The 17,904-nt window shown below is 39.5% G+C and overlaps 1 protein-coding gene across 1 annotated transcript in view; it reads right to left on the reverse strand.

Annotated features, from left to right (window-relative positions):
• The window catches only part of LOC137298085 (centrosomal protein of 70 kDa-like), a 29,434-nt gene that overhangs the window by 5,054 nt on the left and 6,476 nt on the right, over positions 1–17,904 (reverse strand). Inside the window, exons 9-16 of the mRNA XM_067830159.1 lie at positions 12,268–12,358; positions 11,716–11,804; positions 10,859–10,936; positions 10,101–10,212; positions 8,487–8,585; positions 7,752–7,916; positions 4,501–4,641; positions 3,860–4,031 (exon numbers count right to left, since the gene is read on the reverse strand). Of these exons, the coding sequence (XP_067686260.1) occupies positions 3,860–4,031; positions 4,501–4,641; positions 7,752–7,916; positions 8,487–8,585; positions 10,101–10,212; positions 10,859–10,936; positions 11,716–11,804; positions 12,268–12,358 (947 nt within the window). The remainder of the gene's footprint in view (positions 1–3,859; positions 4,032–4,500; positions 4,642–7,751; positions 7,917–8,486; positions 8,586–10,100; positions 10,213–10,858; positions 10,937–11,715; positions 11,805–12,267; positions 12,359–17,904) is intronic.

Here is a 17,904-nt window from a genome sequence, read left to right on the forward strand (position 1 = left end):
AAATACAAAAAATATCACACGGAAAAAAATTTCAAAGATTTGAAAAGAAAATCAGGAATATCAATGATGTAACCTATTTCAAACAAATACAACATGATGTTTAAACACAGAACAGCAGTTTTCACTTTCTTGTCCCCATGTCAATGGCCATAAACGTGCATATGTAAAAATCTCAAAAGTCAAACTCATTCTGAGTGCTTTCAGAATCTCAGTCCAGATAATAAACACAAATAGACAAGGTAAAAATTTCAAAAGTCAGATAAGTGGAAATAACAGAAATAGATATTCAAATATCGAATCGAAATAGCAATAATGGTTATCGAAAATCGAAACTAAGGTGTTAGATATGATTTATGGTGAATCGAACCAAATTGTTGCAGCCCTACTAAACAACAGTGCTGGGACCTGACCCACAAAGTGTTTGTAGCACTAAGCCATTCATAACACTACAGTTATGATAGCTTGTTATGCTATGAGAGCATTGTGGAACAGGACCCACAGTAATATTATGGAGAGAGATGCCAGAAATGGAATTCCCATTTTACCAATTGATCACTGAACTCAGAAGAAGGAAACTCTTTTACATGAGGCAGCCTACACCACTACACACCCAAAGGAAAGATATTTATGTGAAACTCAAATGCTAGTTATGTACACCATTTTCAGTAGACACTAGACAAAGACAAGAAATGATCAAAAGAACACCCACAGAAACAAACAGATGTGGATAACAGTCTTTCAGTAGATGCCTGATGTTCTCATAACGTATCTTTATAAGACACTAGATCCACAAAAATACAGAATACTAAAGGGGCTACAGTCCCAGTCTATGGATCAGGGTCATGATCTCAGCTCCATGAGGAGTATACAACCCAAGCTGACAGTGAATGCATTCGTGGATGTTAAAGGAACTGAGCCAAATATATCTACTTCCATTCCATTGCCAGCCTATAAGTCAGATGCATATTCTAATGGCACTTACAATCATAGCTCTCAGCCATGGGAACAGTGCCAATTTACACTTAACAGAGGGGTACACAAATTCCGTAGTCAAGACTACCAGTTGTCGATTTTCAATTTTGTGGAAACTGCCATGCTGGCTGAGCGGGTTATGTGACAGACTCTGAGGGTGTGGGTTCAAATCCCAGATGGGATTCAGCCAAACGAAAGTACTATAATCTGTACTTCACTAAGAAAGTGTAATCCCAAATAAAACATACGTTATGTTTTGTTGTTGTTGAACACAACATGCAACAATATTCCTGCTGTGTGACATCAGCCAGAAATAACAATCTGGTCAGGATTGGGTTTCCAATGCGTGATATTATAAGTCATGATCCATGAAGTCCAGGTCTGACCACTTGCCATCAACAAAGTCACACAGTCAAACTACATGATCCATTAAGCTGCCTGTTCTTACAAACATGGCTTGCCCGGGATCCTTTAACAACAAAGTAACCCCATTGAAACAGATATGTAAAAAGATAACTTTACTATCTATAAAGAATCAGAAAACAAACCCTACACAGTTTTTACATATTTACAGGAATTCCAAGTTCACACAGGTCTCACATTGAAATGCCTATGTTAAAGAGAGCAGGGACAAGTCAACATTTATGGCTAACTCCACCTGTTACCTGACCCAACCTGGGGAACCAGCTGAAGGTGCCAACAGAAGGGTATAAAATATCCAAAAGGGAATCGATTTACCGGAGCTCTGGCAAAAAAGTAAGTAGATACACAAACATAATTATCTGACTAAATATACACTGCAGTCACATGAGGCTTATCTGTATTCAAACACAAAGGTTAAGATAAGTGCAACTTTGTTGTGCATCCATGGAGTTTATGTATTCCTCTCCTTAAAAAAATGTCACATGACTAATCGGGTTCGGGTAGTCCTGGGCATATCCAGGTCCTACTTTGGGTCAATTCTAACCGAGTACCAGAGCTACCTGTTGAAGCTTTAATTCAAGCTGTTCTAGACGTCCTTATTTGAATACAGTCAGGCCGCGTTAATCCGAACACTTCTGTTTTTCATCAAAAACGTTCGGATAGTGAAACGTACAGACTACTGAAACGAACTTTTATGAACACAACTACAGTAGGGTTACTTCCCTTTGACATGGCAATACAAAAACATACGAACGTATACAAGTTGGCTGAATGTGCGATGTGGTGTTTGGGGGCAAGAAATCAACTTTCACGTTGGTCAGTTTGACATTGGCATACTTGTGACTTGCAGCATTGTTACGAAGTAAGATCACGTGTCAACCACGTGATTGCATCTGTCTGTCAAATGATCATAGCCAATCACAAAACATATCCGATGTCCAGGTAATGAGTTTACATAGTAAACAAGATTGGTTACAGCTAGCTATTGTTTGGATATCGCGGGAATCGGATTGTCGGGGTCCGGACTAACGCGGCCTGACTGTACCTTCAACTGTAACGTCTGTGCATGTATGCCAGATGCACCTTACCAATGTGCCCTTCCCAATCCAACTATATACTACTCAAAGTTTGATAGGGATTTTCTGTGAGGGATAATTGTGACTTATTACTTGTTGTTTCCAAGCTATTTTTTGTTCTTTTCGTGCAGCAGTTTATGCTACTGAAATAACTGAAAAATGAAGATTCATCTTACATTATGTAAAATATATACTTGTTGAAAAAAATCTAAAATAAGTGATGGAAACCACAAGTCTGGATAACATGGGTTTACCACTGCTGTTCAGCCTGATATGGTTGTGGTAACCATGGTTACCACCAGCTTCCTACTACGTCATTATAGCAATTTATACATGTTACCTAAGAATATGTATCAAGTTAGTTACAGTTCAGTATATCCGGTAAGGGGAGATAACACAAATATGTATGGGATATTTTATCACAGGAGTTTCCCTGCAACATATTATGGAGATGACTGAACTTAGCACACACATGATGGGGGTGGAGTGAGTGAGTGGGTGGGTGGGTGGGTAAGATATGTTTAATGCTTCTTTAAGCAATATTCCAGCAATATCCCAACAGGGGACACCAGAAATGGGCTTCAATCATTGTACCCATGTGGGGAATCAAACTTCTTCAGTGCAACAAGCCAACCATTCTCCACCGTATGTGGTGGCTTTGCAGAGGTTACCTGGGTTTTGTTGATAAAACTATCAATTAGTGAACAGACTCTACCTGATACTCCACTGATACAGGAAAAGTGGGATCATAAATTTTCCACTGAACATTAACATTGTTCCAATTAGTTTTTCTTTACTACTAGTCTTTACAGTATGCTGAATCGTGCAGTACAGACACACAGCCTAGTAACATGAGACTGACTGACTGATGAGGTAAGACACAAAATTCTCAACACAAAGATACTATGACTCAGGTCGTTAAATTTGGAGTATATTCTTAAGTTCTATTGTTGAAAAGCACTTCAACCTCATCAGGAAGACAGGTGTTCCTGTGTTTTGTGGAGTTGCATTCAGCATTCGTTCATCTGGGTGAAAGACGGCATTGAAATGAGCCAAACCAAATCAGTCCATACTTCCTTCTCTAAACAGCCCTCTCATTAAATTCAGAAGAAGGGTCACAAATACACCCAGAAGAAAAACAACAAGCATATCACTAAATGCTGCTTAAGAACATGTACTTGCAAGAAGTTGTTGTAATTTGTACTGTGTCAAAACATTTACATTTAAAGCCTTTTCTTTACAAAATAGAAGCTTAAAGATTCTTTTCAGCCTCATTACAATATTGTCCAAAACAGCCATAAACCAACAAATAAAGCGTTTCTGTACTACTCTCCAAAAATGAAATCTGAAAACACAGTTATCAGACTTAAGAAACAAGAGATTCTCACTTAGAGAAAGTATGTTCCTCAAGGAGTTCATGACATTATGGACCTCGCCAAGCTTTGTGTAGAGTTCTGTCATTCTGGGGAAGACACCAGCCACGGTTGGAACATCAAACAGTGTCATGAAGTGTTCAACAATATTTTCCATTTCAGCCCTTGAAGGGTGCTCTTGACCATCCTGAAAAAATGAAGGAAAAAATGAAATTTTGATTAACAGTCTGGCTTCATGGCATACATCATCCTAGTGTAATGTTTTTCACAACTTCGATATACAAACAGACCTTTACAGCAGTTGCAATGAGAGTGCTTTCACTGCTTGGAGCATGTGCCTTGTACATGGGAAAGGCGCATTAAAAATGGACATTTAGTTATTAGTGCTTTGTGGAGAGTCTTCAACAGAACCATCTTCTCTAGCCATTTAGCATTGTTTATTGAAACCCTTATCTAGAGTATCCCCAAATCATCTTAAACTCATCCAAGTGTGTATATATCTACACTAAAATCTACTGACAGGGGACATGTTTTAGAGTCTGGTCTTTCATGTAAGCTGAAATCTGTATGTGGCTCTTGTTATTAAAGGTATTCTGTATCTTATACTACCTTGTGAATTCTTGTGAAAGCTCAAGTTGTCAAATGCAGACACTTACTCTCCTAGCACTGGAGCCCTCCTGGGCAGTGACATTTTCCAGTGTCTCGATTATTTCTTCAACACTATGACCTCCGGTGAAATGAATCTTTGCCCATGGAGCAAGTCTATCCAGCAATGAGTTGATGGTCAACTGGAGCTCCTGTTGGAGAGATACACGTGTCGGTCTACATGTCTCTGGAGTGAGTGAGCCAGAGAGTGAGTTGGGTTTTATGCCCCTTTTACAACAGCAATATTCCAGCAACATCACTGTGGGAGACACCCAAAATGGGCTTCACACATTGAACCCATGTGGAGAATCGCATCTGGGTCGTCGATGTGACAAGTGAACACTTTAACCACAAGGCTATCCCACCACACCACATCTCTCTGTACACTGTGCAGTGGTTGTTATAGATTTGATGATTGAAGGTTAGGAAAGTGATGGCATGACATTTCTGTCTTCTTTTACTGTACCACATCAATACATCTCACAAGAGTCACCACATCACACAAACACATCACTCCCCAACATCACCACATCACATCATACAGTCATACTTAAAGGTAACAAGCAACCAAAAAATCAAACATAATTAAAACACATTTATCACTTATTCATGACATATAATATACATTGCTGCTTTTAAAAAAACAAATAAACACAATTATAAGCGTACAATCGCTATTCAAAAGTGCAATATTTTGTACTTGGGCTTACTTCCCCCGAAATGAAGCCCTCGGGAGACTGAACCCAGTCATAGCTGGTGGATATGCACTCAAGTGTAACGACAGCTTCCGATTGGCTGTTTCATTTGCTGATATGCTGAGGGTTCATTGTGTGTACAGAAAGGTGATCTGTTTGATGGGCATTTTAGAAGTATAGCCAGTCACAAGAAAGTAAGATTCTTTATGGATAACAACTTCTTTTTGTGTACTTGATGTGTCGTTTCAGTATGGATTCACATACTGTTGTCAAACAAAATCATATACACGAAAAGAAGTCGTTATCCATGAAGAATGTATATAGAGATGTTGGGTTTAGAAAATACATGTTCTCTGAATTTGCGCTCGATTCAATAAAAAATCATGTCAGTAGAGATGGTAAACCATTGTGTGGCTGGAATCTGTCATTCGTCCAAGTACAAAGCAGGACTTGAAACTGACAAGAGTTTGCACCAGTTTCCGTCAGATCCAGTCATCCGAAAAAAATGAATGTAGTTTGTTTGCAACCCACAGACATAAAAACATGTCATGTGTATCACACATGCCTAATTACATAATGTGGCAGACATGGGACTCGGGTGCACGAGTCATAAATCAACTTATTTTCTTTATGTCGTAAAGTCTGATAGGTGTTAAGTTCAAATTGCATGTGGCCAATGATTCAAGCTGTGTATTGCTTTTTGTCTTTAGCAGACAGGCAGACATATAGGTGACTGCTTACCACAATCAACAAGTTGTTTTACGTAACGAGTAGATTATTTACTTGTTTGTGTACACAACCAAGATTAGACTACTGCTCACGACCTCAGACTCTGGGCATGCATACTGTTTCAAGCTCTGCGAACCTATTCACTGGGCATGCGTTATGGATGCAGCGCAGCAAGCTGTTGAAACCAGTTTTCCCCCCAGCACTGGGGGGAATTTAGTGACACGTTTGAACTCGGATTTCGCAGGCTTTTTTTTCATCGTGTTTTTTTCAACTTTATAGGTTGAATTGGCATTTTTTATGATTTGTTTCGGTAAGTGCATACCGAAAGGTACCAGAATCTGCAAAGTTGTGTTTTACGTTGCATGTGACCTTTAACAATACCACCATATCATACACGCCACACTATAGTCATCACAATATCACTCAAAACCATAACCACTGTCTCATCACATCACAACGTTGCCGCCACATTAAATCATACAAACCACAGACACAATCACATCATGCCACATCACTAAAATACAAAATCACATCATACAAAACCATCACTTGACACATGACACCAAAAGAAACTCCATCACACCACACCTCCATTACATCTCATCTTACTTCACACATAAATGTCATATTTGGATTGGCTAAGCGCTCTTCTATTATTTTCAATGTACCCCACATACAAGTGAGGTGCATTCCAATGTACCCCACCGCCAGTGGTAACTCATTCGATATTTCATGGTAGTACTTCTTTATCTCGAATAACATTGAATCATACATAATGCACGGAAATTACCGATGTACTGTGAAAGGAAATTGATGGTAGGGAGATAACTCTAAATCTTGTGTCATCTGCAAAATCTAGCAATGGTTACGAAAAGATTTGACGCCCATTCCAATAAATATATTTTGAAAGAACGTTCAAATGGAGTTCCTGTGCATATTAACAAGGGGAATTATACCACAGAGACTTTGCTAAGACTATACATGTGGGAAAAACAAGATGCAAGATTCGAATTGTTTTATTCACAAGGGTTGGTTGAAGTGCGCAATCAAATACCCAAGCTTCAAACAGTTCAAAATTAACATTGAAATGTTCGGTAAAATAAATACAGTGTTGATTGGTTCCTTCGGGCCCAAAGGTTGATGTATCCCCAATGTTTGTCTGTTCCCCTTCGGGCTCAGGGAACATAAACAAACATCAAGGATACATGAACCCATAACCCTCTCATGACGACTTACAATGCAACCACATTATAACTTAACACACCAGGCCAAACTACACTGTACTATCACTGTCATTACCACATCCAGATCATTAAATCACAAAACTACCACCACACCCACAATTTCCAAAGCTCATGATAACATCATCCAAGCTCAACCACCACACCCACAATTTCCAAAGCTCATGATAACATCATCCAAGCTCAACCACCACACCCACAATTTCCAAAGCTCATGATAACATCATCCAAGCTCAACCACCACACCCACAATTTCCAAAGCTCATGATAACCTCATCCAAGCTCAACCACCACACCCACAATTTCCAAAGCTCATGATAACCTTATCCAAGCTCAACCACCACACCCACATTTCCAAAGCTCATGATAACCTCATCCAAGCTCAACCACCACACCCACAATTTCCAAAGCTCATGATAACCTTATCCAAGCTCAACCACCACACCCACATTTCCAAAGCTCATGATAACCTCATCCAAGCTCACCACCACACCCACAATTTCCAAAGCTCATGATAACCTTATCCAAGCTCAACCACCACACTCACATTTCCAAAGCTCATGATAACCTTATCAAGCTAAACCACCTGCCCTTTACCTGCAAAGAAGCAATATCTTGGCTCCAACTCTCCACAACAAATATATCATGCTGCAGACTTTTGTCTGTCAGCGTCATGTGGTTCTTGGGGCTGGATCTCTGACCTCGACTACCCTGGCTTCCTCGTTCCACAGCTTGTACAATGTTGTGAATACGTTTGAAATACTGGAAAAATGAATGAAGAGAAAGTGGGACCATTATTCCATAATGAATGAGTGAATGAATGAATGAATGAATGAATGAATGAATGAATGAATGAATGAATGAATGAATGAATGTTACTTAACATTGTTGATGGAAAAGCATGTGCAATGTAAATGACCACACCCACCACACCCCAAAAAATTATATACAAAGTAAGTTGACCCTCCCCCACCCAATCCCACATACAAAATAAATGAATCCTGTGTACTCTGTCCAGATAAAGACTTCTTGTCACCTGGACAGAGTGCAGATGCATATATGAAAATATTTGTGCGTGTTACATTGTCAATATTGAATCATGTCTATTGTTGGAGATATCCATTATTTACATAAGACTGCACAATTTCCTATATTGTTGGTATAAACTGTTGTCCATGTCACACATGCAGGGAGTCAGTACTTGCTGAAGTAAAACAGCACCAGTATTGGAAGTGAATAATGAACACGTTACATCTGATCTTGGAATGAAGGAGAAAATAGGACCTTTACATGTATGCATGCTAGTTACACTGGACAAACATTTATAATTACCCCTTCATATTTCTTGCATTCTTTAACTTCTTCCTTGATGCTTTGCATACACACGCTTATTCTGTCAATATCATCTATACCAAGCTCTGCTGATATGTCCTTAAAGAGAAATTACTTTAATCATCACATTGTAAATGTGGTACATTTCTTTAACAAATCAATAAAGGAAGAATGGTGTGGCAAAGGGTAGCTTATCATATATACTAAAGATTGCTCCAAAATATGCAAATATATGTCATGCTATTCTTCAATATCCATGGTTACAATTTTGGAGTTATCTCCCTACAACTGTTGTCAATTAAATTGACTTGAGTTTTATGCCGGACTCGACAATACTCCAGCTATATGGCGGAGTTGTTAATTAGAAGGTGACATATTCCCCCGGCCCCCACATCTTTGAAAGGACAAATCATCTGACCTTTACTTATTTTGTTTTTAGACCAAGTCTGAATTGTTTCCATGGAATTCATGAAAAATATAAATACCATATATCTGTAATAAAAAAAAGTCACCGTTTCAAGATCTGTCTCATATATCTGCCAAGATCTTTTGAAAGATATGAAACGGTTTTCGAGAAAACAAGAAAGAGAAAGCAATGTGTTCATGGAACCGAGAAAATAATACCTCATGAAAACTTGTAAATAGCAAAAGGCACCACTTTGGGGTCTGCCACACATATCTACCAAGTAACACTGACAGATATTAAGAAGTTTTTTGAGTTCTACTCCGGAAACAGAACACACCACTCACGTTTGAGACTATGTCTGAAACGTTTCCATGGAAATCGAGAAAATAATAAATCACAAAAACCTGTATATAGCAAAAGGCACCACTTTAGGTTCTGATTGATATATCTACCAAGTTTTGCGGAAAAATATTGAACGGTTTTTGAGTTCTGCTCAGGAAACGAAGCCCACCCCACCATAAGACTAACACCAAAATGTTGCATGGAAAAACAAAATAAATATAAATGCCAAAATTCTGAAAATAGCAAAAGGCACAACCATAAGCTGAGATTACTATATCTATCAAGTTTGGTCTAAGAATATTGAACGGTTTCTGAGTTATGCTCAGGAAACAAAATGATTACGGAAGGACTATTGGTAGGCAAATACATTGCATAAACAAGATAGACAATATTGTCAGGGTAAGAAAACTTTTAGATTATCACTTGTACATAAGAGAAGACTTTTTAATCCCCTATTAGCCTATCTCAAGTGCTATATCAATAAACGCTTTCTTCATCAAATTATACCTGATGTTGTGTGTGGCCAGGAGTTTTTCCAGCTTACATGCAGCGGGGATAAAAATATGTATTATTAGTGAAGTGTTCAAAGTTAATGTCCTAACTACATTTTTGATATCTCAAGGAAAAGGAAATTCCATTTTCATTATGTCTTCAGCAAACCATGCTTGTTGTATGAGGTGACAAACAGAATGGAGAGATCAGGCTTGCTGACATGTCATCAGATCCCAACTTGAAGATCTTAGCTAATGACGTGCATCACTGGATTGACTGGTCCAGATTCAATTATTCAGACAGTCTCGATACAGCTGGAATATTGCCCAGTACAGTATTAAACAACAAACACAAAAACAGACAGATATGCCTACCCTGAGATATTGCTGACAGAAGTCCAAGGGGAGATAATCTAAATCTTCAACCCTGGTGCTGTATTTCCTCTTGAGTCTAAAAGGATCTTTGTTGCTCTTCTCTCCAGGGACACTAGGTAACAGATGTCAACAATTATCATTATTAAGTCACTGCAGATCTATAACCTACAGTGCTGACTTACCAAATACACCTTGAACTGCAGTCAAAAACTGCCATAGCTGAAGCATCAGACGTCATACCACACATCAATACTCCATGTGTAGATGGTGCTTCTTTGATTGATGAGTGAAGGCTTCTCCAACAATTCACAATCAATGGAAATGATAACAAAAGATATATGTTGATTCCTCATGAGACAGTTTCTTTATCTTTATGATTTGGAAGCATCTCTGTTTTGGACAAGGGAGCTGTTAGTCAGTAAGAGATAGATCTACACCTCACAGTACTTGATTCACACTTGGAGATGCTTGTCACAGAGCTTTTACTGGATCAGTGTGCATTTTAATTCATTTCTAGCTTCCTTAGGAGTACACAACATTGCATTACTTGTATATGGAAAAGATCTTTGATTGGTTTATAAGTTTCTTTCATTAGATAACTGAATGGTAGGCAAAAACATTGCATAAACAAAATAGACAAAATTGTGAGGGTAAGAAAACTTTTAGATTATCACTTGTACATAAGAGAAGACTTTTTAATCCCCTATTAGCCTATCTCAAGTGCTATATCAATAAACGCTTTCTTCATCAAATTATACCTGATGTTGTGTGTGGCCAGGAGTTTTTCCAGCTTCTTAACTCTTTGTGTAGCGAGTCTGTAATCCTTCACTTCTGGCCTAAAATACAATGTCATACATACAACATAAATCAAGTGACATTAATTAAGACATTAACTCAGCAAATAGAGTGAGTGAGTGAATATAGATTTACAACAAAGAAATAATTCAGCTACACCATTTCTGTCTTTTAAAAGACCAGTGAATGACACTGACCAAAATGGTCAATATCATCAAAGTACATTGGAAGACAATCATCCAAATATCATACTTATGGCTAGAAGCATGCTCACTCAGCAATCACAAAGACCATCATCTATTTCTAGACACTATAAACTGCCTAAGACATTAATATAATACTATTCAGTGCTACCACTTATTGGTTAAAAGAACTGTGAACATTTTGAAAACAACTAACAAGTTCCAATCCCAGAAATTACAGATTATCCTTCCTAGTGAATGAATAGTGTTGAACCATTGGCTCATTCATTCACAAAGAACAGACAGTCCATAATTCCCCATTTCAAGCAGGTTATTAAAATAGTATACTGACTAGGAAAAGAAATGCTTTTCTCTCAGGTTTTTAAATAGAAGGCATAAACATAAGCATGCTTACTTTCATGAGATTTCATTTTTAGGAAACTTGCAGATCTTTTGCTCTTCAGTATACTTCCTGACTGTTCCTTGAAGGCACTTGATTCTGTTGTTCACATGATGTAAAGTAATACATTTGTTATGTGATGAAAAATTAATGTAAAGAGAGACACTAAATCAAGTAGAATTCTGTACTTAGATGTGACCCTGTTGTGTTGTTATACACTGTAACTATAGCAACATACTTGCTGCCCACATCCAGCTTCATCAGCTCCTTCTCCTCCTCCAGCCGCTTCACCTTCTTCTGCAACAACTGGATACGCTTCTCATATGACTGTAAGACATGACGCAAATGAATAAAGGGAGGTAACTCTAATGCATTGGCATTCAGCATGCTCAGGAAGTGACTGACACCAAGATAGTGTGTTTGGAATCATAAATAAAGGTTGGGAAATTTAAAGCCAAACAAAAGAATGGGATTGAGTGTATGGGTTGTGATGGTTACACACTGGCCATTTAACATTTGGGTTCATCTTGTCTTTTTCAATACAAACGTGCACGTATTTTCACTGAAACTCATGCAAAAGAAGTAACAGTTGTGTTGGAGGAATACTTTGTAATATTCTGTAGATATCATCTGTTGTTATTTTTAGGTTGTTCAGGGTTTGAACTCACCCACTTTGGTTTCTATTAACAAGGGGAGGAAACTCACATGGATTCCACCACCAGCAAATCACATTCGGTTTTGAATGAATGATGCACTTGATTATCTAGTACAATCCCAGTTTCGGACTAACCTTTATGATTCCTTTTACATTCTGTGAAGGGTTGGGGTGATGAGAAAGGTAGGACTCTTCACTGTCTTCAGCACCGAATGGTAAACCAGATCTGAGGGAAAGAAGAATTCCAGTACTAAGGCCAGACACAGCACCCTAAATTGACATCACTGTACTCAAACAATACATCTGAATCCAACAACCGATATCCCAGTGATATGAACTGGTAATGATAAGGAAACAAGCCCTATTAAACAGTGCTCAAATAATTGAATAATTATTTTCATAATCATGATATTTATCACATTCAGCGTCTGATTTCATGCCGTAGTACAGTTGATAAGGGTAAGTAAGCCAATCTGTGGTATGGCATTACATAAAAATGGTGACACAACAATGAGTGAGTGAGTTCAGTTTTTATGCTGCACTCAACAATATTCCAGGTATATGACAGTGGTCTGCAAATAACTGAATCTTCACGGGTCAGGTGCCATGACAACTGAGATGGTGAAGAAACAACAAACATAACAAGTTGACACCCAATGCTACAACATATGGGTAGCATTGGGGTAGCCTAATGGTTAATGTGTTTGCTCATCACATCAAAGGCCTGGGTTCGATCTTCACATGGGTACACTAGCGGCGCCTTCAAAGCGGCGTAAAACCCCACTCACTCAACAAGATCCTCATCTTTTACTCAGATACCACAAGGTATGTAAAATACCCATGGCAGTAGGTTTATAATGTCTTATTCAAGAGTGCCATTTATTGTTTGTTTCTTGGTACAGAAATAAAATAAATCACATTAGTTTCTATTCAGACATAGCAAGAACATAGAGGTGGGTACTGAAGAGCAGACCAGTTGGCTAACCTGATGACCTGCAATGGAGGGTTCATCAGATCCTTGCATAGGAGGCAGTGATCTAATTGTTACAACATACAGAGAATCTCAATCAAGTGTCTACTGATATCAAAGATATCAACACAAGTTGATAAAGTATGTAATTTCCTGAATAAAATTAATATTTTATACTTATCCTGACTCACGCAACATATGTCATATTTGGGATTTCACTTTCTTAGTAAAGTACAAATTCTAGTACTTTTCCGGTTGAGTCAGGTGCCTAGCCCGCTCATCCACCGCCTTGTGGAAGTGGCTGAGCGGGCTAGGCTGCTGACTTTGTGTGCTGGCGATTAAGTGCCTGACTCTGAGGGTGCGGGTTCGAATCCCGGATGGGACTCAACCGAAAAAGTACTAGAATTTGTACTTTACTAAGAAAGTGAAATCCCAAATATGACATACGTTGCATTTGACCACTTTCTAAATGGCATTGTGTAATCATATCCTGACTCATGCTTAATTGCTTATCTCCTCTTCCTGGCGAAGGTAGTAGAACACCTGAAATCCCTTGAAGTTCCCTTCTGAACGAAGGGGACATAAATTCACACTCACCCATGTATTACCTCCTTTGTTCATGCACATGGTCAGCTGTACTTTCCTCTCTCCTATAATCACCCGACACGAGAATACAAGAATTCAGCTAGTCTGTGAGGGGCAGATGGGAGGGCTTTAGCCATAAGTCAGGATAAGTATAAAATATCAATTTTATCCAGAAAATTACATATCTTTTCTTATCCTGACTCATGCTTAATTGCTTACAGAATCCGATGGAAACGGTGGTGGGTAAGGCAATGCTGTATTCTACAGTCTGTTCGAAATTACGTCCAATACTTTCCCTCCCTAAAGGAAACTTGTAACGGTGATTATTCAGTCTTATTCTTCTCATATTCGTTGTAGATTTTGGGGGAAATCACATCCAGTGGAAAAAGGGCTTTGTTGACTGGTACGTGATGACACTAATATAGCTAGTGTCCTGTTAGTTTCTGATGCATCTAAATATCACAATATCACAATCAAAACTAGTTGCGACCTTCCTTCATGTTCAAATATCTTCATAATGAATACAAGGTCATAATCGCTTATGCTAGTCTGTTCAAGATGTGCACACAGACTTTCCACTAAAATACTCAGAGCATCTGGCTTCCACAAGACACGTGATAAATCGGGTGAGTTAAGTCAGAGTTGTCGGGGAACTGTTAGTTAAGTGGTCCAAACTGATGAATGCCAGTGACGTCCTCCGTGGCTATGTCTCACAGGTAATGGTTGGCGGATACTGTATTTGACTTCCCAAAACAGCCTTCCATAATAGTAGATAGCAAGCAATTATCATGCAGTTCTAGTGTAGAGGTAGTGTAGACTTCATGTGGGTTAGAGGCTCGCGGAGGATCTAATCCTGCTGCTTTATATGCTGTAAGTATAACAGCTCTGATCCACACTGAGAGAGTGTTGTGGGATACTTCCATGGGTGTCTCAGTAGATATAAGGATAAATGGGCGCTTGAACTGTTTTCTTCTAGGCTTGGTACGTGCAATGTATATTTGCAATGCTCTCACTGGACAAAATGATAAATCTTGTATATCGTGAGGTCCTAAGATTGAAGACAAAGACGGTATATGGAACAGTCTATCCGGTTGACCCCGCAGTTAATTCTTTGCTATGAAATCCCATCTTAGACCTAAATGAGTTGTTTCATGATGACTTGCATCAAACTTCATTGGATTAAAGTCTAGAACATGAATTTCTGACATTCTTGATGCTGTAGCCAGGGCAAGTAAAAATAGCATCTTTTGGGTCAACATTTCAATTGAAGTATGATCAAGTGGTCAAGTGCATCACTTGTGAGATGATGGAGTACAACATTTAGGTCCCACGTTGGAGCTTCAAATCTGTGTTGTTGATCTTCCAACGCGAAAGAACACAGTAAGGCAATAAGGTCTGGTACTTTAGTCAGTTTGGTCACTGTTCCCATGGTGATGACCGAGCTGAGAGCTGCTAAGTATGCAGATAATGTATAACCTTTCAGACCCTTAGAATGAATTTGAAGATGAATTGCCTTGCTCGCCGAAAATCCCTGTGTTGTCATGAAGTGTGCGAACGGATTTCCATAAGGCTAAGGTAACTGCTTTTGCTGCTCTTGCTGAATTTCCTCATCTGCCATGATGTTGCAGGCTCCTGGTATGTGACATGCTTTTACTTGAAGATTCAGACTGTCGACTAAGTTGAACAGTTGAAGAGTTAGACGTAGTGGAGACAGTGATTTTGTTGACCCTTAGCGTTTGTTCATGTAAAACGCTACTGTTGAGTTCTCCGTGTGGATCATTATTAACTTGTCTCTCAATGCTGTTGACCAGTGGTGGATGGCATGAATGACCGCTTTAATTTCCAGCTGGTTGATGTGAAGAGCCTGTTCCTCTTCGTTCCAGATTCCTGCTGCTAACTCGTTTCCTAGATGAGCTCCCCATCCTTGTAGAGATGCGTCTGCATAGAGGTGGTTGTTGAATACCGGCTCTAACATTTAGGTTCCTATGCAGACATTCGATCCGCGAGTCCACCACATCAGAAAAGGCTTCAGGCTGTCTGGGAGCGGAATCTGTCCTCTGTTGTTGAGATGAAGATTCAAGAATCATTGTAAGGGATGCAATTGCAGTCTTCCTCTTATGGTCATATCTTGTGCTGACGTGAGGAGGCCTAGTAGACACTGCCATTGCCGAAGTGTTAACAGAGACAGTAGAGCTTTCATTATCATTTCTTGAATCTTGACCCACTGGTCCTCCGGAACTAGAATCTGATTCAACGTAGTGATGAAACGAATCCCGAGGAATTTGATATCTTGTTGAGGTTCCAGTTCCGACAGTGATTCACTAATCAACCTAATTGTGTTAGTAGGTTGATTGTGAAGTCTAATTGTAGTCTGAGTTGACTTTTCCATTGATGTGCTTGTATACCGTCGTCCAGATAAAACACACTGAATAGCACCCCTGAGGTGCAGATAACTGACAATGGGTTTGGTTATCCGTGTAAATAACCATGGGGCCGATGATATTCCAAACGGTAGGGCTGTTCATTGGTAATGCTGGTTGTTGAAAAGGAAATGTAGATATTTCCTGGATTCCCGATGTATCGGGATATGCAGGTATGCATCTTGTGGATCTATGCTGGCTAGACAGTCTGCTGGTTTGATGAGGAAGATGTACCATCTTGAAATGTTCCGGCTTCTGTAGAAACGTTTTGTTGAATTCCTTCATGTTGTAAATGAGACTTAATTTCTCTCTGGAATTCTTCTTCGGTACTAAGAAAATTGGGGAGTAAAATCCGAGGCTGTATTACTTCTACTGCTCCCTTCTGCAACAGTGTTGATATAGCATCGGTCAGCTTGTCTAGTTGATTGTATGCATAGATGATGGGAGTTGGTAGTTTTGTGAGTGGTGGTGTATCCTCCAGCGGAATCTTGTAGCCGTCTCGTAGAATATTCAGGACATATTCATCATTGAGGATTCCCCAATTTTCGGAATAGCGTTGAAGACGTCCACCCACTTGAGCCGGTTGTACGGGAACGGCTGGGGTGGAAGACTCCCGTTGTTCCAAACCTGATCTTCTACGTTTATTCCCTCCATCACCCCTAGACGATCTTCCTGACGTCTGAGATCGTTTATTTCCTCCCTATGGGCGACGAAAGGAAGAAGACGATTTCTCCCGTCGATCGTTGAATTTCTTGTCACTCACTCTTTGAACCCTGGAAAACTTGGCCTTGCTAGTGTAACGCTGATTTGTCTGTTTAAGGACAGAAGTCAAAGTGTCAGTGGATTTTATCATCATAACTTCATTTGAATCTTGAGTAATCGATCTTGCTACCCCTTCAATCCTTCCATCGAATACTGTAGGTGCAGACCATTGGACTTGATACAATGGCTTTGTGAAGTTCTGCCTCCATGACATGGCCGACAGGAGCCCTTGTCTCTGAAGTAGATTAATCCCCGCAGTGGTAGAAGCTAGATGTTCAGACATAAACTGATGATCCTTCCTCTGTGTAACAAGTGCCAACAGGATCATCCTTTCTTCCTCATTTACTGGGTTGCTAAACTTTGCGATGAGACTCTCATTGATGGCTTTAGATCGAGCTAATCCAAAGAAAGTTCACCTCGTAGTAGTCTCAAGTTGCGCCATTCTCCTGTCTTCCACCTTCTAAAATTTGCTGCGAGCTGAGTTGATGACTTTATAACCTTTGTCGACATCAGGCACTCTGATGAATGGCTCCATGTGATGAAGAGGGAAATGACATGCATTTTAAAGGCGGCACATGCTGCTGTTGAAACTTGGTTGCTGACTTGAATGCTGTAGACAAAGTCTTAGGAATCGTAGATACAGAAGCTATCGGTGGGAATGTTAACGTATCAATGTCGTCATTCTTCATCTTGTACATGTTGAGCTTGTTCATATCCTTAGATAGGGAAACCAGATTTAAACCATCTGTGATCCATGATGTGACTTCAGAGTCCGAAAATAAGGCTTCCTCCAGTGACAAATCACAATGATGTTTATCTTCATTATTCCTAGAGTAAGACAAATTCATGGATCGCTGACGATCCTGACTGTGTGAGTCTGTGAGAGGGGAAGGGGAAGATGACTGCATACAAGACATTTTCCGCTGATGAGTCCATCCAAGAGTGCACTCACGCGAGCACATGACGTCTCTCCCCCAAGTATAACTACTCATGCGGGTACACACACTCGGAGTGGGTATATCCTTCTCTGTGTTG

The sequence above is a fragment of the Haliotis asinina genome, chromosome 10 (assembly GCF_037392515.1).
Source record: "Haliotis asinina isolate JCU_RB_2024 chromosome 10, JCU_Hal_asi_v2, whole genome shotgun sequence".
NCBI lineage: Eukaryota > Metazoa > Mollusca > Gastropoda > Lepetellida > Haliotidae > Haliotis > Haliotis asinina.